The sequence below is a fragment of the Furipterus horrens genome, unplaced genomic scaffold (genome assembly GCF_987537825.1).
Source record: "Furipterus horrens unplaced genomic scaffold, mFurHor1.1.pri manual_scaffold_5, whole genome shotgun sequence".
NCBI classification, from domain to species: Eukaryota; Metazoa; Chordata; class Mammalia; order Chiroptera; family Furipteridae; genus Furipterus; species Furipterus horrens.
Window position 1 is genome coordinate 137282471 of NW_028327175.1, and position 21639 is coordinate 137304109.

Consider the following 21639-nt stretch of genomic DNA (forward strand, 5'->3'; position numbering starts at 1 on the left):
AGCTGCTCCTTTGGCAGACTCAGCCTCTGAAATCCTCCTCTGGAAGATCAGCTCAAAGGGTGTTTCTTCTTATATTCTAAAGACCACTGGCATCCTTAAATGCCTGGCTATACCAGCCACCTCCACAGGATGGGAGTGGCCTGTCTGTGATGTCCCTGGGGAGACAGGCCCAATGGTCAGCCCTAAAAGAGTAGGGGAAGATATTAAACATTTGGATAACTGGTGAATATTCAGCACCAAGTATGACCTGGGGAGAAACAAGAACTAGGAAACACAAAGTGTAATGTATAGTTACTCCAAAGGAGTTTAATTTGACTAAACACTTGAATTTTGTTATTGAAGTGGTAAAGAATGGGTTTAGAAGAATGTAGTGATTCTTAGCATCCACCCTCACACGTTTTCCTCCTGGTGATGCAGGAATACATATTATATTTTTGAAACCTTATCACAGTAGAATTCTTTCCTTCATTGCTGTTACTATATATAAAAATGACAGTGCTTTTTTGGCTACATTTCTGATGTGTATCTTTGACTTAGAATTATGTTTTTAAGATATTGTGGTGTCATTTCCTAATATCTTATAGTCTAATGTCTAAGATGTTGTGTCTTAGGATATTATTTTTTAATTAGTTGTATATCAATGCTTCAAATAAGGTAATGATATTGAAAGTGCTTTATAAATTGTCAAGCAGTAGAAAGATATTACCGTTGTTTGAGAAAAGTAGTAAATTGTTTTCCTTTTTTTAATCATAGAAATACTTTACAAGACTGTTTGTAAAGTATTATGTGACTGTGTGATGACCTTGTGGTTTGGGATCTGTCATTTTCAGAGTTCCCTTGGTGATTTCCAGACATAACAACATACACCCAAGAAGGGGAAAAATTCTCCCTAAGCACATTCCATGGTCTGATCTTGACTTTAAAATAGTTCTAAGTACAGTAGAAAAAAGATCCATCAAAAATAATATATTACATTTTTGTAGGGCAAGCTAAGGACTCAAGACCCAAAGTAAGAGGGAGAACTATAACTCCAATGATGGGGCTGAGCAAGCGGGCCAGGGAAGACGTGGCTCTTGGTTAAAACTACTCTTGAAGGCAGCCCATCACCTGCCCGGGAGGCTCCCACAGCTCCCTGCAGGTGGGAGGACAGACCTAGGCAGGGCTGTTGCCGCCAGCCTAAGTGATCAGCTGATGAGTTTGTCTTCATACATGTTGGTACATGTTGACCTTCCCTGGCGGCTGCAGCAAAACATGTGCCACTCCGTGAGGGCTTTGTCCTCTCTTGTGAGAATGTGATTGTAGTCAAAGGGAACACCCAGAGCACTGCTGGGGCCAGTGACTGCGCTTCCACCTGGGCCTTGAGGGTATCAAGTGCCCTAGGAGGCCGGTCGGGAAAGGGAAAGAGAAGCAGAGGGAGAGGTAACATGGGGATAGTTACCCAGGAAGAACATATACCTCAGTTTTCTTTTTAAAGGGGACTGTGAAGTAACTACACCACAGGTGAGAAGTGAGTAAAATACAGTCGGTGTAATTCATTTCTAGCCACAGCTTCAGCCTTAAGGACAGGTGGTTAGATTTGCTGAGAGGCTGTTGGCAGTCCCTGCCTGCACCCTTACACCTGGGAGGCAGCCTGCTGGGCTGGATGGCCTGTAGTTTCTTACTCACAAATTACAACATGTTTACATACAAACCTACCCGCCTGCTTCAGTAAACTGCATCGCCTTCTGGTATTTGCTCTTTGGCTCCCTGGGCATGCTGTCCCTCTTCCCTAGGGGTGGCAGCTTCTGAAAAAGCACCTGAGGCTGAGAGGCAGGGGCTGAGCTGGCCCAGGAGGCTGGGCTGCCCCTTTTCCTGGGACTGCCCTGAGAGAAGGGAGTGGGGAGGGGGCACAGCCAGGAGGAGAGAGGGACTTGACCCATGTAGCAGCTTTCACTCACTTCCCTAATACCTGCTGAGCCCTGATGCTGTGCCAGGCCCTGATCCGGGACTGGCGGCACAATGGTGAACAGACAGACCGAGACAGGCAATAAAATATATATGAAAGTATATTTAACTCATGGGAGAGAGGAGAAAACATGGAGAAAGATGCAGAAGAGGAAGGGGCAGAGTGCTGGGGGGTGGGCATTTTAAGGGGAGGGTCAGGGAGCCCTCTGAAGAGTCCCATCTGAGCAGGGACATGAATGAAGTGTGGGAGCCCAGGGAGCCGGAAGTGCGAAGGCTGAGGCCGCGGGGTTCCAGAAGCGTCCTGATGCCGGTACTAGAGCTGGGTGAGCCGGGGTGGCAGGTAATATGTTTAGAGAGGAAAGCAGAGCTGTATCTTTTATGGCCTTCCTATTTCTTGTAATGAATATTTACTCCAGAGGAGATGAATTTGATTAAACTTGTATTGTATTGTTAAAACTGTAAATATTTGCTTCTAAGTCGGATGAGAACACTTTGAGCCACATCAGGACAGTCTGATTCATGTGTTTAAAATACTCCTCTGGCTTCTGGTCGCACACAACACAAAAGACAAGTTGCCAAGCTGGTCAGTGGTGCTGATACACAGTGGCGTGGCTTGGACACGCCGTGCTGGTGGGGGTGCTGAGAAATCGTGGGGTTCAAGTTAGACGGCAGGTAAAGCAGAGGGCAGTCTCCCCCTCTCTCTCACTCCTTCCGGAGAGCAGGCAGCAGAGCTCCTCCCCTGGAAAATGAGCCCTGGGGGAAAGAGCCCCCAGCTCTGCCTGTCTCAGCCTGTCTGGGGAACCCAGAAAGGCGGGGAAGGTGTGGGAGGCAAGGCCCGGCGTGCTCCGTCCCTGCGCCTGAGCGGAGGCCTCTGCCCCTTCCCTCGCAGTGGGACGGAGCTGTGCGGTTGACAGAAGCACTTGCCGTTTTTGCCCTCGCCACCAACCCCGGCGGCGGGCGGGCGGGGCGGCTACTGCTCTCCGTGTGTTGTCGGCGAGGAGACCAGGGCTCCTTGCCGTGAGAATGATGGGAGTTTGTAGACAGAAGGCACTTTGCTGTCCTGAGGAATAAAGAACACTGTGAAAAGCACACCCATGGCCCGGACTGAGGGGAGCCCCCGGAGGTTTTAGTGGTTAGGTCGTGGTGGACATTTTCCCGTTTCTAAATTCTCTTTTGGTGTAATGTTGTTTATGTAATTTAGAAAGAAGCAAAGCATTCCCATTCCATGGGATTCGGCCAAAAAGTAATTGAGTGACTGAATCTGTTTTGAAAAATAGCTTCTGACTGCGTTGAAGCAGCAGCCAGCACTGACTCCAGGCACCTTGCAACACTGGCAGGAGTTAGGAGAGGGCTTCGGGTTCAAGGGTGTCTTCCCTCGAAAGGGGGTGCCTCAGGAGTTGTTTTTTCACTTCTGACATGTCCTAATGAATTTCCAAACATTCTTTACAGCTTAGAGCATTCTCAGTCTCCAAGTGGACTCGTCATTGACAAAGAATCTGAAGTTTACAAGATGCTTCAGGAGAAACAGGAGTTAAATGAGCCCCCGAAACAGTCCACTTCATTCCTGGTTTTGCAGGAAATCCTGGAATCTGAGGAGAAAGGTAATCAATCCGCTTTGCTCTGCGTGTGGTCAAAGGCTCTTGTTCCAGGGCTAGGGTGAAGGTCAATCATTGTTGAAACAAAGGTGACCGCAGCCCTGGGTGGAAAGAGCACTGTGTACTTTGGGAGGCATGGCTTTTAAAATGCTGAAAACTGGAAGAGAGATAGAGAGAGAAAGGAAGGGAGAGAAAGAGGGAGAAGGAGAGAATGAATGTGAAGGAGCTCCCATCACACCTGGCCAGCTGTTTCCTGTCACATGAACTTGAGGAGGCTGAGGTAGTGGTGAGCTTCACTGTTGCAGGATTTGGTTGGCCTGTCCCTTGACCTTTTTGTTTGGTTTGTGCCCACAAGCCAGGCTTCCATGGTGGTTGACATGTGAATGGGTGGAGACCACGGATGAAGACAGGCAGAATGAAAATGAATTGGTGGTACAGTGAAGCCCTGTCCGGGGCCCTCACTTTCGGGCTTTGGGGTTGTTGCTGTAGGGTATTTGGCTTCCTGAGAGCTGCATCCTCCCTGTGTGACCTTTGGCAAGTCTCTGAGCCTTCCCAGGCCCGTTTTCTCATCTCTCCGTCAGGGATCAAAATCCTTCCCTCTCAGATTGGTGTGAGGATCAAATGTTACACATTGCACCTCACACCCATCACCGTGACCAGCACATAGTAGGTGCTTCATAACTATCATGAGGTTTGAAACCTCATCAAGAGGCTCCAGGCCAGCCTTCTCTTATCCATAGTGGGAGGTCATGTCTGAAGCACCCAGGGCCACTTGTATGGTTCTGCAGGTCTCAGGAGTCTTCGCATTGCATATACCCTATACTAGGCATTGATGATGCTAATTTGCAGGTGGTTAGCAGTAAAAACTATGTTCATTGAACAATGACAGTATATGGTGAGAAATTGTTGATGGGCGGGTGTGTTGAGGAAGAGATGCTTTTCTCTATCCTCCCAAGGGTTGCCTGTGAGCAGCAGCCCTCAGGCTCACAAGCCTCCCAGGTGGTTATTCCTGAGTGCCTTTGGATTCTCATGATCAGCCTAGCTAGGAATGACTTCTCTGCAGAGCTGGATTTTGTACCCCTTCCTGGTGTCTGTGATTCCCAGCCCTGCACACCCAGCCTTTGTCCCTCTGAGGCACAGGTACCTCCCAGGAGTCCTGCTTTCTGCTACTCATTTCTCTCTCCAGTGCTTCTGCCTATGAAGAGATTGTGGGTGCTCCTGGGAGGGACACCTGGTGCTCCTGATATGAGACCTGCTTCAGTCTGGCTCCAGGGGGGTTGACTTGTGTGCTCAGGGACAGCTGAGTGTCCCCTGGAAGAGAAACCCTCCTCCTCCTGAGAGTCTTTCATGAACTGAATGTTCCCTAATAAACACCCAGGCTTCTCCCCATTTGGGTGGGTTCTTTAGAGAAATTGACAATTTACAAGCACAAGAAATGAGGGGGAAAGTTCTTTTATGCTGAAAGGATATTGTTCTACCAGTAATTCCCTCCTTTGCTTGGAGTACTTGTGCATTTGGGAAGTAATGAGCCCTACTCTCTGTATTAAATTTCACTCTTAGGCCTATGTGACAAATCACTTGGGGACCAGCCCTAGGGGATGACAGTTTTGTCAAAACATGTGAGAAACCACAACTTATTCTGAGTAAGTATGTACAGAACCCTTCAATTAAGAGAGGAAAGTTAATCCATTCCAGCCCAAATGGGGATCTAGTCAGACACTGCAGAGCTCATCTGGTCGAGTGCCCTCATGTTAGAGCAAAGAACCTGAAGTCCAGGATCACTGAGCTTCCCTGAGGTGGCAGCTCCGTGCTCATCAAGATCTGGACTCCTTCCATCCCGTGCTCCCGTCTACCAAGCCTGTGGCTTCTGTTTTCAAGGTTACCTCATGCTTCTAGTTGGCAGTTGATGCTCCAGCCATCATGCCCACTTCCAGGCACCAGGAAGGAAGAAGAGGCGGAAGGGCTAAATGGGGAATCCTCCTTCCAGATGAGCTAGCTTCCTCTTTCTTAGAAGTCCTGCATTACTCAATTACGTTTTGACTAGAATTTAGTCACATGGCCATGTCTAATTGCAAGAGAATCTGAGAATGATAGTTCTTTTCCCTCTGGTCTGGATAATTTCTTGCCTCAAAGAAACTTTACAGTTTTGCTAAAAGACAAAGGGAGATAATGGACCTTGTAGTCTCTCCCATAGTCCTTAATATATATATTTCCATTAAATTTTTACTGAAAGAAATAGTATAAATTCCAATCTAAACATCCCCCACTTGCAGAAAGCAGTCAGGGGAGGGAGCTCAAATGCCTGTCTTTGTTTGAAATGAAGTAGGCAAAGCTCAGGGCAGTATCTGGTACATCGTAAACACCCGATCAGGGCTACCGTCATTCAAGAAGACCCCTGGTTTGTAAAGCAGCACTGCATGGCAGACTGACATCCAGGATCTGCCCATGACCCGCCATGAGACCGTGAGCAAGTTGCTCATCCTTCTTAGCCCTCATTTCTGCACTCATCCAGTGAGGCTGCTAGTGTCTGCTTCATGGATAGTTTAAAGCATTAAAGGAAATGGCACAGTCAGTGTGGCCCCTGCAGGTTTGCAGCAGGCGTTGGTGATAAACCTCCAAAGTCTTGATGTGGGACTTCTCATTTTGAAGCTTGCAGTTCAGGGGCATTAAGTACGTTCATATTGTTGTGCTGCCATCTTGCAAAACTGAAACTCTGTACCCATAAACACTAACTCCTCATTGCCTGCTCCATCAGTCACCGGAAACCACTGTTGGACTTTGTGTTTCCATGACTGTGACTACTTCAAGTGCTTCATATGAATGGAATCATACAGGAGTTGTCATTCTGTGACTGGCTTATTTCACTCAGTGAAATGTCCTCAAGGTTCATTCATGCTGTAGCGTGTGTCAGAATGTCCTTTCTTTTTAAGCCTGAACAATATAATATGTATATACCGCATCTTGTTTATCTACTTGTTTGTTCATTGAAGGAGACTTTAATGAGAGGAAACTTGGAATGAGATGTCATGGGCTGACAAAAAACACAGAAAAATCACAGAGGCTCTGAGATAAGAAAGCTGGACTTCCTAGGTATCAAGGTTCATTATGGCTGATGCTTGGAGTTCCAGGAGAATCCTCAGATGTGGAGTCAGATCATTGATGACCAACAATGCTCAGTCAAGGACCATGAATTTGATTCAGTAGACCATGTGGAACCCTGGAAGGTTATTGAGTAGTGAAGTGGATAGAAAGAAAGCTGTACTTTACTTATTTTCACTTTTTTTCCAGAAAGCTTTGAGATGCAAGGCTCACTGGAAGAAGTAAAACCTGGAAATTGTTTTTAGTTGCCCAAGTCCTCGGGAGCTGGTATTTTTACTGTAAATTGGTTGAGAGGGGAGTAAAATGAAATTTCTTGGAGCATGCCGTGTTGGCTGAATAAGGGAGAGAAGAAAATGGAGCCAGCAGGTGGCGCTGCGGGGCTGAACAAGCCACCCCAGGATGCTTAATCCAGCTGCTCCCGCTGCTGTGCCCAGTTTTGAGTTTCCTTCTCTTTATTTCACAAAGGAATGTGGGTTCTCTGCCTACTGCGTGAGGCTCCCGTGTCCCCCTCCTTTCTTCTCTCTTTCTTCCCTCTTGTGCCCCCTGCCCTTTCCTGATAATTTTTCTGGGGATTGAGAATGAGTTATGTGAAAAAGAGCCCAGAGACCGTGATTGCAGGAAGTTGCTTCCCTCAGCACAGTTTCCTTCCCAAGCTGTCCAGCTCTCAGAGATGCTGTCATTTTCTTCTTTTCACAGAGGGTAGGCAGCCAGCTGGCTCCAGCCCCAACAGCCGGAACCGGAGGGAGCCTATTTGGGATGTTGGGAGGCATGAGGCTGCCTACCCAGGCCCTTCTGAGATCCCTGTAGGAGCCAGGATCAGGTTGAGGTGAGGGAGGCATCCTCTTTGGGTACAAAATGGAAGGGGTGACCTGGTCAGTGTGGCTTAGTTGGTTGGGTGTTGTGCTGCAAACCCAAAGGTCGCCATTTTGATTCTGGGTCTGGGCACGTGCTTGGGTTGCGGATTTGGTCCCCCGGTCAGGGCATGTGCAAGAGGCAAGTGGTCAATGTTTCTCTATCTCATCAGCGTTTCTCTCCCTCTCTTTCTTCCTCCCTTCCCCTCTCTCTAGAATCAAATAAAAAATTTAAAGGGACACCGAAAACTCACTAATCAAGAAGTGAATGATACTTGAATGTAACTTTTTTTAAAATCGAAATTAATGCAAAAAAAAATTATAATGAATACAGTTGGGATTGTGGCCAAGGAAGGGAGGAAGGTGTGGTTTATCCCCCACCCAAGAAGGTACCTCAGATTGGTGATAACCAAAGTACCCAGGTGGTTTCCCTGATGCATCTGCTGATGGCCTTCTTCCCCAAGCCTCCCCGTAGAGCCCCCAGCTGGAAGCAGTGGAAAGCCAGAGCCTCCTGACCTCTGCCTCTTCTCGTGAGTTGCCAGGTGGACATCTGTGTTCATTAGTTTCCCCCATGCAGGACATCCCCAGCCATGCTGGGGAAAACCTGAGAGACTGTGCCATAGGCCATTGAAATCCTCCCTTTTCTGCTCCAAAAGGCAGCCAAGTACCCAAGTACCCCAAGCTCCCTCTCTCATCGTATTAGTCAGCAGTGGGCTGCAGCCACAAACATATTTCTTGCCCTTGTTGTGAGGGGCCGCTGGTCGGTGGCAGCTTGGCAGAGCTGCACCTGACTCCGTGGGTCTTCTCATTCCCGAACAGGGCTCATGTCTGCTCACATCCCATTGGCCAAAGCAAGTCATGTGACCACACCCAAAGTCTGTGGGATGAGGAAGTACATTCCACCGAGGGCAGGGTTTCTCTGCCTATCTGCTGTTGACATTTTGGGCCAGATAAGTCTTTGTGGTGGGGCTGTCCTGTGCATTTTAGGACATTTAGCAGCATGCCTGGCCTCCACCTACTGGATGCCAGTAGCATTCCCCTCCAGTTGTGACAACCAAAACTGTTCCCTTGGGTACAAAGTCAGCCCCAGTCTAGAATCACTGACATAGTTGGAAGCATGGCAAGGGTAAAGAAAATACAGAGAATTGTGGGCAAAATATATACTCTGCCACACCCAGCCTGTTGTAAGTGCCCCTTATTTGAATACATCTCAATCTTTGGTTCAGAAGCACCAGTCAACATACAGGGACCCAATTATGAAAAGCAGAGGAGAGCCAGGGTCCTCCTCTGTTCACCCAGGATTGCCCAGCATGGCTGCAATCACAATGACCCTGCCCTCACTTCCACGCCTTACACAGAAGCCATTTTTTGGTGCTCTTACCCAGTGGTTCTCAAAGTGTGGTTCCTGGACCAGCAGCACCAGTGGCCCCTAAGAACGTGTCAGAAATGCACATTCTTGGACCCTACCCTGGGCCTGCTGAATCAGAAACTGGGATGAGCCCAGCAATCTGTCTTAATAAGCCCTCCGGGTGTTGCTGATGCACAATCAAGTTTGAAAACAGCTGCTTCAGTCTTAAGGAAGTGAGGATAGGACAGACTCTCCTGGTGCCCCTGCACCCAGAGGGACTTAGTCAGCAGGCCTGGGGGTAGAGCCTGGTCTGGGAATTTTATGAAATCTCTCCTTGTGCCTGGGATGCTCCTGGGTGCCTGTTCAGAACTACTGTTTTGGAGACTTCTCTAGCTTCTTGGGCCAAAGCCTGTTGGACTAAGGTAGGGACGGACCATCATGCAATTTGTCATGACATTTCATCATTCATTTCCGGGTATTTATTGAGACCCCATGCTAGGCTCTGTGGACTGTTGAAAAGTATATGAAACAGGGTTCTGGTGCTCTATTAATTTGCAATCCAGACAGAGACATGTGTACATAGCTGAGGAACATAACAACACAACTAGGCCACATCACAGTAAAGAAACATAGCCCACCACACATAGAGCAATAGTAGTAAAATTAGAAGCTTACCATTACTGATAGCTGCCATGACCTAGGGCTCTGAAGATGTAATGGACTGGGCTGTAGTCGGTTCAGCACCCAGCAGCTAGGAGCTTACTTTATACCCGTGAAGCTGACTTCAGGAAGGCTACTCACTGCTCTGGCTGATTGTATTGAGCTCTACTGCAGTGACTCTGTTTCTGTGAATTGGATTTCTTTCAGTATCTAACTGCAGTCTTTTGATGACTCACTTACTCTATCTAAGGCATTAAGTTCCCATAGCCATGTTTGCATGTATTTAATCAGAACATCATGTGTGTTTTGAGGGCTGACCATGTGCCAGGTGCAGTGGGAAGGCTTTATGTGCATTTTTAAATCTTTTTGTGCCACTGTGAGGGAAAAAAAAGTGATCTGATTTTTAGAAAAGGAAAGTGGGAACCAGAGAAGGTAAGTAGATTGCCCAGAGTCACCCAGCAGACTCGGGTCTGTTGGACTCCATTGCCCACCACCTTGCTGGAACATCCATGTAAACGGCTCTGAGAGAACTCAGTAATACTTACACAGTCCTGTAATCCTGCCCTTCCTGACCAACCCAAGTGTTTTCCTCATTTTAGGGGATCCCAACAAGCCCTCGGGATTCAGAAGTGTTAAGGCTCCGGTCACAAAAGTGGCTGCATCAATTGGAAATGCCCAGAAGTTGCCCATGTGTGACAAATGTGGCACCGGCATTGTGTGAGTATCTGCTGTCCCCAGGCATTGTGGGGCCTGCAAGTTGAGTAAACCATGAAAATACAGAAAGTGCTGAATGTTGCACATTTTGGGTGTGATGGGGTAAAAAATCCTACCTGGAATATGGAGCAGAGAGGCCAGGTAGGTTCTGTGTCCCAGAGCCAGGTGGTGAAGGTTTTCCTTGGCCATGAACATATCCTAAGGTTTGCCTTAGGGTATGACCATATAAAAGCTGAAGAAGCAGGGCTGCTCTGTTGAAATAGGAGACACTTCTGGAAGGTTTCAAGAGTCATGTTTCTGGACCCCAGGAATGGGAGGTCCCTTAATCCACAGAGGCCAGTTGGGAGGCCCTGATCTGCCTTCTGATGGGTCTCCTGGCAGGAGCACCTGGCCCAGATGGGCCACCTTCCTGTGCTTGTCATTAATGGAGCCACTTTCCTCCCTCCCTCCTGCAGTGGCGTGTTTGTGAAGTTGCGGGACCATCACCGCCACCCTGAGTGCTATGTGTGCACCGACTGTGGCACAAACCTGAAACAGAAGGGCCATTTCTTTGTGGAAGACCAAATCTACTGTGAAAAGCATGCGCGAGAGCGGGTCACCCCACCCGAAGGCTACGATGTGGTCACTGTGTTCCCCAAGTGAAGCAGCAGCTCTGCAGGGAGCACTCTTCTCCAAGTAGCCTCTGTTGCTACTTGTTCTCTCAATGCTCTGGCCTTCTCCTCTCTTGGAAGTTCTTGCTTTCTCTGGTTTTATCTCTGCTCATTAAATGTTGCGTCCCCCACCTTTGCTAACTGACTCGCACTGCTGCGTGATACCTGCTTTTATAATAAGTGGAAGATTGTTTTGTTCAGTGTCCCCTTGCCAGCATCACTGGGTCTTCTCTTCATCTTAGTTCATCTCTGCTGCAAATGGACAGCCAAATTTGAACCAAACCAAATTTAATATGTCTGCTATTGATTTTGTTTTTACTCAATAAATGTATAGACTCTAAGGCAGTGTGGTGTCCTTTTCATTTGACCATGTACCCTATTTCCTCTCCCAACCCAGATGAGATTTCTGAAACCTTTCCTCTTATTTTGGGTTTCCCACTTCTCTGAGATTTTTCCTCCAGGTATGAGAAATCTGGCATCCAAATGAGTCCGTTCTTACATTTCTTTGAAGCTTGCTCCAAATTATCTTTGTATCTTTTGTCCTAATATAAGATCCTCAGTTTTTTCTCTATTCAGCGCCAAGCAGAGATAGTCCACAAATGATTGGTGAATTAATCTATAAATGAATGCTTCATCACTGTTCAATAGAAATAGGCTGCAAGCTACGCATGTAATGTAAAACTCTCTAATAGTCACCTTGAAAAGAAAAAAAACAGTAAAATTAATTTTAATAACACATTTTTAGCATCATATATCCAAAGTATCATTTCAGCATATGCCACTAACTACCGTATTGGACACCACCATCTTAACCTTAAAGCAAAGGCATCATGGGTTTTTGCTTCCCTTCTACGTACCATGTTCTGTTTCCTTGTTCTTATATGTCCACCATATCTCTTCTAATTGCTTTGTGCTCTGACTTCCCAGTCTTGCCCATCCTCCACTAAGACTGCTGTATGGAAGGCACCTTGTTGATTTCTCCAGCCAAACCCAAGGACCTGTTCTTGCTCCTTATCCATTTTGCCTACTCAGTGGCATTTCCATCACTGTTCACCTAAGGCTTTGGTTTGCATGATCTTGAACTTCCTGGGGGCTCTTTCTGCTTCTCTCAACTGCTGGGTCTCTAGTTGTCTCCTTACCCAAGTCAGGGATGACTCCTTCCTTAGGTGATGCCTTTCTTTGACTGCTTATTTAAAAAACAGCATAACTGAAGTTTCAGGAAATCAAAGCAAAGGCCTTTGAAAAGGTTTTCCTTCTCCACTTTTATTCTCTATTGATGATAAGGCTAGGCATTATCTAAATTTTACCAGCATTTCTTTTTCCCCAGACGTCTGAGCTGTTCTGAGTTTCCGCAGGTTGAAGGAGCTCAGGAGCATGCCCTTCCTCCAGAGCCGGGGAAGGACTGGGTGACAGCCTAAAAGGAGAGAGGTGTCTTGACCCCTGTCCAGGATTAGGAAAATATTGGTTTGGGTGGCATCCAGTCACAACTTTGTTATGTCACTGGAGGTGTTTAGCACTGGCTTTCATGAATAGAGGCATTGGATAGAAAGCAAGAGTATTTTTTAGACATATGATTTATAAAAGATATTTGCAAAAATTAAACATTCCTTTGTGGAAAGGCATCTGGTTTGGGGGGATAAATTGGAGTCCTAATAATCTTTTGTTTTAGGAATAATGATTAGGATCTAGTAATTCTAAATTTTCCCCATGGCCAGATTAAACAGCCCTGATTATAAAAGGAATTTATAATCCTAGAAGTTTGTTTCTTTTATTTTATTTTACTAATTATTTTTATTTTTTTAAGGATTTTACATCAGTTTTATTGAGGGAAGGGAGGAAAAGGGGTTAGAGGTAAGAGGGAAACTTCTGGTCAACCTCGAGGGCCCGTTGGAGTCTCCTTGTTTCTTATATTTTAATGCACATGGGAATCACCTGTGGACTCTGTTAAGATGTAGATTCTGATTCATTATTAGGTCTCAGCAAGGTCTGAGATTCTGCATTTCCAGCAAGTGATGCCGATGCTTCTGTTCTGTGCACCACATTGTTGGAGGTAAGTTTTCTAGAATACTGACTTTATCATAACTCAGGAGTAATTAGACTACAATATGGCAATTCTGTTGACTGTTGGGGAATATATATTACAAAATATTTATTTTTAAAGATTTTATTTATTTATTTTTAGAGAGAGAGGAAGAGAGAAAGAGAGGGAGAGAAACATCAATTTGAGAGAGACATCAATAGGTTGTCGTGTACGCAGCCCGACCAGGGACCGAGCCCACAACCCAGGCATGTGCCCTGACCTGGAATCGAATGAGCAACCTTTTGCTCTGTGGGACAATGCTCAACCCACTGACCCACATGAGCCAGGGCTATTGATATGTATTTGCAATATATAATCTTATGTAGTTTTAAAAAATCAATTGTAAAAATTTACTACATTTTTTCAAAATTTTTTTTCCCTCATTTTGTTTCTTCTCTCCTTCAAAGGCTAATTAGACATATATTAGACTGTTGGAGTATCAGAAGTGACTGAGGCACTTTCTTTTCCTTCATTTCTCTCCCTGCTGTTATTTGTATAATTTTTTTAATTTTTTTATTTAAGTATAGTTGGCATATAGTATTATGTTGGTTGTATTAGTTTCAGGTGTACAATACAGTGACTTAACATTTTTATACCTTATAGTGTGATCACCCCACTAATTCTGATAATCATCTGTCACTCTAAATTTATGACAAAATTATTAACTATATTCTCCTACCCCTTTTCACTTATCCCCCCACCCTGATCCCTCCCTTCTGGTAACCATCCCTTTGGCCTCTGAGTCCATTTTGTTTTGTTTTAGATCCATACATAACTTTTTTTTAAAGATTTTATTTATTTTTAGAGGGAGAAAGGGAGAGAAACATCTATGTGTGGTTGCCTCTCATGTGCCCCCAAATGAGGACGTGGCCCACAACCCAGGCATGTGATCTAACCAGGAATCAAACCAGTGACCTTTTGGTTTGCCGTCCGGCACTCAATCCACTGAGACACACCAGCCAGGACCATGCATAACTTTTATTGAAACTTACTTCTGCTTTTTCCAGTCTTCTGTTATGCCCATCCAATGCACATTCTTTACTCCAAATATTGTAATTTTAAATTGTAAAGTGTCCATTTGGTTCGTTTTAGGGTCTTTGTTCTCTGCTAAATTTCTTTATCCTTTCATCCATTCTCGTTATTTTCCCACATTTATTCTCATTTTCCTACATTATTATAGTAGCTATTTTTAAGTCTTTACTTACTAATTTCAACATCTTAGGATTTTTTAAAAAATTATTTGTTTGTTGTTTTGTTTATTCATTTATTTTTAGAGAGAGGGGAAAGGAGAAAGAGAGGGAGAGAAACATCACTGTGTGGTTGCCTCTCACTTGAGCCCCCAACTGGGGACCTGACGTGCAACCGAGTCATGTGTCCTGACTGGGAATCGAACCAGCTAATTTCAACATCTTCATCTGTAGGTCTGTTTCTTCTGATTGATTTTTATCTTGATTATCTCTCATATTCCCTTGCTTCATTATGTGTCTCATAAACTTTGATTGCATATTAAAGACCCTATATAAAACAACAGTAGAAACTGAATATTCCTCTCCCTGAAGAGGCATGCCCGTTCCTCTATAAGGCAGAGTGAAGAGCTAAACTCTTTGCACCAATCACAAGTTTGGCTCTTTGGGGATTAGGGTTCAGTTTCAATTAGTTCCAGTTACCAGTTAATTTCATTGTCTTGAGAGGAGGATTAGACCTCCTTTTTTCAGCAAGGCTTGGGATCTGGCATGTGAAACTGCAAGGTCTTTCTTTCCTTACCAGCTCGGCCCCCAGCTTTTCACACTATGGGAGATAACTTCTTCCCGCCCAGACCCCAGGGCCTCATACTCTCTGGAGCTTGATGAAAGTCTGGTGGAAACTGGCTGGCAGTGAGGAATAGCTTTATGTCTAGGGCTCCTCCAGGTGACTATCTGTCCCTCTAGGTTATTCAGTCATTCAGAATTCATCCAGTTTCTTCTCACTCCCTTGGGAAAAAAATCTTTCATCTAGCAAGAGTCCATCCTCCTAGAATTGAGTTGCAGCCTCAGCTCTCTGTTAGGTAAATAAGAGCTTGTCGATCTTAATACTTGGCCTCTTATAAGAGATGGCCCTTGCTGCTTTCCTTTCCTACTGCCCTGGAATGTGTGTGGTCCTGAGGCTGTATCACCTATGTGGTGGTTCTGTGCGTTCTACTCTCTTCTCATCTTCGTGTATGAGGAAGTCAGAAAACTCATCAGAGGAAGCCCTGGGGCCTGGGTGGAGACAGAAACCTACTACTACTACTAGACCCCTGTCCTGCACGCTGTGGAGCATCATGCTACACTCTCCACCACTCACCCACCCACCCTCTCCTTGTGTACTTCAATCTTGAAATTCAAAAGTCGACCCGGGTTGGAAAGCACCGAAGTGCGTTGGGGATGCAAGATGTCCTGAAATGAAGCATGTAAGCTCTATGGGGAGTGGGGTGGGGGTGGGGGGAGGCAACCCGACAAACATTCCTCGGTGGGAATGACAGTGGGAAAGGTTTTCATATGCCTTTTTTTGTAAAAAAAAGAAAGACTAAAAGAATAAAATTTATATCTGGATTTTTACAAATAAATATGTGTTAAAATGGAAAATAATAAGATCTTGTTGCTTATCTTGTGTTTTCTTGATTTTCTTATGAGAGGCATACAGTTTTTTTGTGTGTTTTTTTAAGTATGTTTTATTGATTACGCTGTTACAGTTCTCAGTTTTTCCCTTTGCCCCTCCACCTGGTACCCCCCTTCCCTCCAGCAATCCTCCCCAATTAGTTCATGTCCATGGGTCATGCATATAAGTTCTTTGGCTTCACCCTTTCCTGTACTATTATTAACATCCGATGTCTATTTTGTACCTGCCTATTATGCTTCTTAATCCCTGCACCATTTCCCCATTTCTTCCCCATCCCCCTCCCAGCTGATAACCCTCCGAATGATCCCCATACCTATGATTCTGTTCCTATTCTGGTTTGCTTAGTTGGATTTTGTTTTTAGTTTTTAGATTCAGTTGTTGATAGTTGTGAGTTTGTTGTCATTTTAGTGTTCATAGTTTTGATCTTTTTCTTAAATAAGTCCCTTTAACATTTCATATAATAATGGTTTGGTGATGATGAACTCCTTTAGATTGACCTTGTGTGGGAAGCACTTTTATCTGCCCTTCCATTCTAAATGACAGCTTTGCTGGATTGGATAGTCTTGGTTGTAGGTCCTTACTTTTCATCACTTTGAAGACTTCTCGCCAGTCCCATCTTGCCTGCAAAGTTTCTTTTGAGAAATCAGCTGATAGTCTTATAGGCACCCCTTTGTAGGTAGCTCTCTGCTTTTCTCTTGCTGCTTTTAAGATTGTCTTTTTTATCTTTAACCTTTGGCATTTTGATGATGATGTGTCGTGGTGTGGTCTTCTTTGGGTCTACCTTCTTTGGGACTCTCTGTGCTTCTTGGACTTGTATGTCTATTCCCTTTGCCAAATTGGGGAAGTTTTCCTTCATTATTTTTTCACATAAGCTTTTGATTTCTTGCTTTTCTTCTTATCCTTCTGGCACCCCTATGATTCGGATGTTGGCACATTTAAAGTTGTCCCAGAGGTTCCAAGCCTCTCCCCATTTTTTTCCAATTCTTGTTTCCTCATTCTGTACCGGTTGGCGGTTTTTTTCTTCTTTATGTTCCAAATCATTGATTTGAACCCTGGTTTGCTTCCCTTCACCATTGGTTTTGTGTGGATTTCCCTTCGTTTCATTTAGCATAGCCTTTACTTCTTCCCTTATGCGTTTGCCATACTTAAGTATATCTGTCAAGCCTGTGAGCATCTTTATCACCAGTGTCTTGAAGTCTGCGTCTGTTAGGATGGCTCTCTCCTCATCTCTTAGGTTGGCTATCTCCTCATCACTTAGTTCTCCCACCGGAATCTTGATCCATCCCCTATTTTGGGCCATACTTCTCTGTCTCCACATCTTGACAGGCTCCTGTGTTTGTTTGCCTCTGTGTCTTAAGTGGAGCTGTCACACCTGTTACATTTAAGGGGCAGAGCCTTAGGTCTTTGTCAGTACAGGGCAATCTGTTTCACCACGTTGTGGCACTGTGTGTGGGGTAGAGGTCTGAGAGAGAAAAATGCCACTCGCTCAGCACTTGCCCCTTTTCCAGGCACTTCTCCTACTTCCATATGGGACTGGTGCCTCTCTAGCTGCTGCCCTGGCCGTCGTTCCCAGAGTGGGTGGGTTTGCAAATGTTCTAGGACTGTGGGGGCCCTTTAAACAAACTGACTCTGCTGAGAGACCAGCAGTTTCTTCCTCTGCCCCAACCCCCACTGGTTTTCACAGTCAGAAGCAATGAGACTTTTTTTTCCCCGGCACTTGCACAGTCTGGCCTGGTGCTGGGAGCGCTTCCCAGGTGTCCCTCCTGACTTTTTAAAATGTGTGACTGCACTTTCCACCAGCCTGCTGCTGCTTCCACCACACCACGTCCTCTCTGCCCTGGCTGTGCTCCTCCTACCTATCTGGATGAGTATTTCTTCTTTATATCTTTGCTGGACTTCCATGCAGCTCAATTTTCTGGAACTTCTGGTTGTCTCTAGTTTTGAGGTAGTTGTATTCCTTTTTAGCTATGGAGGGAGACGCAACATGTCTGTCTAGGCCTCCATCTTGGCCGTATTTCTGGGTGCCAATATATTTTCCTTTAAGAGCACTCTATCTCTAGCCGTTTCTCGCAGGCCAGCAAAAAACCCTGCGGCTTTCTGCTTTTCACAGCTGGGTGCTATTATACTTCCTGCTCTGTTGCTGTAGGCTGGGAAGCCGAGTTTGGGGTTCAGACCCCACCCTTCTCAGCGGGAACCCCTAGCTGCTGAGATGTTTCTCCGTCCCTTCAGCTGCCACACATGGGAGCCCAGCCAGCCATCTCGCATCTCTTCAAGTCCTACCAGTCACGGTGTGATGAAGCGGCCTTTTCTGTCAGTCTGTGGTTATAAGGCTTCTCCCCAGTTAGTGTCCAGCTGGTTATTCCAGATGATTTCTCCACAATTAAGTTGTAATTCAAGATTGGTCCTGTGAGGAGGTTAGTGTAGCTTCCACTTCTCCACCACCTTGGATCCTTCTTCAATTCTTGTTTCTTCTTTCTGTACTGGCTGTTTATTTCTTCTTATGTTCCAAATCATTGATTTGAATGCCTGTTTTCTTTCATTCACCATTGATTTCATTTGGATTTTCCTTAGTTTCACTTAGTCTAGCCTTTACTTTTTCCCTTCTGCATTTTCTGTGCTCAAGCATATCTGTCAAGCCTGTGAGCATCTTTATCACTAGAGTTTTGAACTCTGTGTCTGTTGGGTTGGCTGTCTCCTCATTGCTTAGTTCTCCCACTGGAATCTTGATCCTCTTTTGGGCCATATTTCTCTGTCTCCTCAGCTTGACAGGCTCCTGTGTTTGCCTCTGTGTCTTAGGTAGAGCTGTTGCATCTGTTATGTTGTAAGGGGTGTAGCCTTAGGTATTTGTCAGTGCAGGTGACCCATTTCACCACATTGTGGTGTTCTGGTTGGGGAGGGGTCTGAGAGGGAACAATTCCCCTTGCTCAGCACCTACCCCTTTTCTAGGCACTTCTCCTGTTTCCCATATGGGACTGGCGCCCGTCTAGCTGTTACCCTGGTTGTGGTTCCAAGGGTGGGTGGGCTTGTGGGTGTTCTAGGACCATGGGGGCCCTCTAAACAAATGGACTCTGCTGAGAGACCAGCAGCTTCTTCCTCCATTGCAACCGCAACTGGTTTTCACAGTCAGAAGCAATGAGGCTTTACCTTCTCCGGCGCAGGAACCATGAACTGCATGGTCTGGTCTGGTTCTGGGAGGGCTCTCCAGATGTTCCTCCCCACTTTTTTAAATGTGTGGTTGTGCTTTCTGCACATCAGCCACAGCCACTGTTGCTGTTGCTGACACCACACTGTGTCCTCTCCCCCCTGGCTCTGCCCCTGCTACCTATCTGGATGATTATTTCTTCTTTCTATTTTTGTTGGACTTCCATGCAGCTCGATTTTCTGGAAGTTCTGGTTGTCTCCAGTTTTAAGGTAGTTGTCATGTCATATTTTTAAATAAAGACCCGACTTTAAAATAAATAAGTGAATAAATAAATTTTGAGGGAAAGGTCATGCTTGATTTTATGCATGGTAACTTTTTGGTGATATAGTGTTCTTTCAGTGGACATCTCTTTGGAGCTCTCTCAAACCTATAAATAGATAAAAACTTTAAAAATAAAATGTTTCCTACACTTGATACTATGTTTTAAAATTTCTTTAGATTTAGCTGTCCCTGGGGTGCCTCAGTGGACTGAGCCCTGGCCTGCAAACCAAAAGGTCGCTGGCCTGATACCCAGTCAGGGTACATGCCTAGCTTGCAGCCAGGTCTCCAGTTGGGTGCATGTAAGAGGCAACTGATCAATGTTTCTCTCTCACACATTGATGTTTCTGTCCCTCTCTTTATCTTGACCTTCCCTTCTCTCTGAATATAAGTAAATTAAAATCTTTTAAAATTTTACTTTAGATTTAGGTGATTAAAAAATCTTATATTTAAGGAAACAAAGATTGTTCATCTCTGATATTAACTCACTGTTTGACTAAATGCAAAACTCTTTTCCTCTCTGCGCCATTATTACATTGCTCTTAAAATAAGGAAGTAAGGCCCTATCTGGTGTGGCTCAGCAGATTGAACACTGGTCTGCAAACCAAAGGGTCACCAGTTCAATTCCCAGTCAGGGCACATGATGAGTTGTGGGCCAGGTCTCCAGTTGGGAGTGTGCGAGAGGCAACCACACATTGATGTTTCTCTCCCTCTCTTTCTCCCTCTCTTCCCCTCTCTCTAAAAATAAATAAATAAAATATTTTTAAAAATAAGTAAGGAATTTTATTAGATGACTTCTAAGATCTATTTCAGCTCAATTGTTCCTACATTTTCTTCCTTCTAAGAAGAGAAAAATAGCCAAGCATATGAACTCCCAGAAAGGTTGCATAGACAGAGCTAAGATGCAATTTTCTTAAGACAAGCAATTGCTCTGAAAAGAGTGAGAAAAAGACAGAATTAAAAAATGTATGTATATTTTAATTTGCTATTCTCCCAGGACTAAAAATGTCTTGAGGCAATGTACATCAGATGTAAGATTGGACAGCTAATGACTGTACTTCTTTGAAATAAAGTTCTTTGAATCTTTGAACCCAAGATTTCTTAAGTTCTAAAGATTACAAAAGGAATTTTTGGGGGGAGGTAAACTTTTCTGAACTCTCATTTTTATTTTTATTTATCAATGGTGAAATCATTATCAATAGCAGTTTAATTTTAAATCAAATATTTGTTGCAAAAGTGAGATTGCAAGATACGTAATAATTACTCAACAAATATTTGTGAAACGTAATTAAATTGAAATACTTTCCAGTGCAGGGTTCACAAGTTATAAAACCAGAGCTGGGGTTCTTACCCTGCCTTAGAAGTGGAAATTTGGGTGAATTTCTTCAGTTCTGATTCTAATTTTCCTCTGTAAAATGAATAAAAAATACCTGTCCCATGGATTGATTATGAGATTCAAAAAAGATTTTCACAAAAGTACTTCATAAACTTCACAGAAATCTGCAAGTAAAAAGAATTATTCTTTTTGAATTAAAGAAAGCAATTCATTTTCTTTTAAAAAAGCACTTTAAGATTCTAGGCACTTTATATAAAAATCTAATAGTGGTTTTACAGAAGACTTTTTAAAGAAGGTCTTTTATGTGATATAAAGTGGAATTTTAATTTTATTAGATGGTGATCTAAATATATTATGTTCTTGTCTGTGGAATCTGGGTATGGTGGTCTCTCCAGACTGAGGTATTTTTAATGTATTTATAGTTAGTTCCCCACCCTCCAACTTAAGCTCAGATACCAGGTGACTACCTATTAGACTTGCTTCTCTGCCTCTACAGAAGCTATGGAGGGACACTCTTGTCTCTCAGGAACTCCCAGCTGACTTCCTCTGAGCTTGACTCTTCCTGCTGCAGGACTGAGCACCTGCTGTGTAGAAGACTATAGCATTGGAAGTCCTGTGTTGTGTCCCCATCGCCATGGTTCCTAAGATGGGGATTCTTTCCCTTGGGCTACTGTTGTATCAGCACTCATTTATTCTCCTTCTTGTTTTCTTATCCTCACTCTAGGTCATGTTCATTGATTTTAGAGAAAGGAGAAGGGAGGGAAAAAGAGAAGAGAGAAATATTGATGTAAGAGAGAAATGTTAATTGGTTGCTTTTTCTTATGTGGCCAGACTGGGGCCAAACCAGCAACCTAGGCATGTGCCCCAACCAAGAATTGAACTGGTGGCCTTTTGGTTTGTGGGATGATGCCCAACCAACTGAGCCACATTGGCCAGGGCTCTTCTTTTCTTAAATTATAATTGGCATATGTAATGTGTTAGATGTCCCAGGTTCAAATTCCACTTTTTACCCTTTAAAAACTAGGAGATATCTGTGTTGACTCAGCATCTCCTTTGAGAATAAGTGGTGTTAGAACTCCTAACTTATCAAAAAGGGCTCTGCCAAGATAGTTGGGCTATCTACTCCAAGATGACCTTCTTTGTTAACTCTTCTCTCTGTCTTTAATTCTGGCCTTTCCCTGGATTTTCTGGACAGAGCACTAGGAGAGTGATTTTTTCTTCTGCACATATGAAAATTAATGTTGATGTGAGATATTCTTTTTCAT

General features: G+C 44.5%; 1 protein-coding gene across 1 annotated transcript in view; it reads left to right on the forward strand.

Moving 5' to 3' along the window:
• PDLIM1 (PDZ and LIM domain 1) overlaps positions 1 to 11202 on the forward strand; it is a 39676-nt gene extending 28474 nt beyond the window's left edge. The window contains exons 5-7 of the mRNA XM_090277933.1: positions 3394 to 3545; positions 10097 to 10214; positions 10667 to 11202. Coding sequence (XP_090134059.1) covers positions 3394 to 3545; positions 10097 to 10214; positions 10667 to 10853 — 457 coding nt within the window. The 3' untranslated portion in view covers positions 10854 to 11202. The remainder of the gene's footprint in view (positions 1 to 3393; positions 3546 to 10096; positions 10215 to 10666) is intronic.
• The last annotated feature ends 10437 nt before the right edge of the window (positions 11203 to 21639 follow it).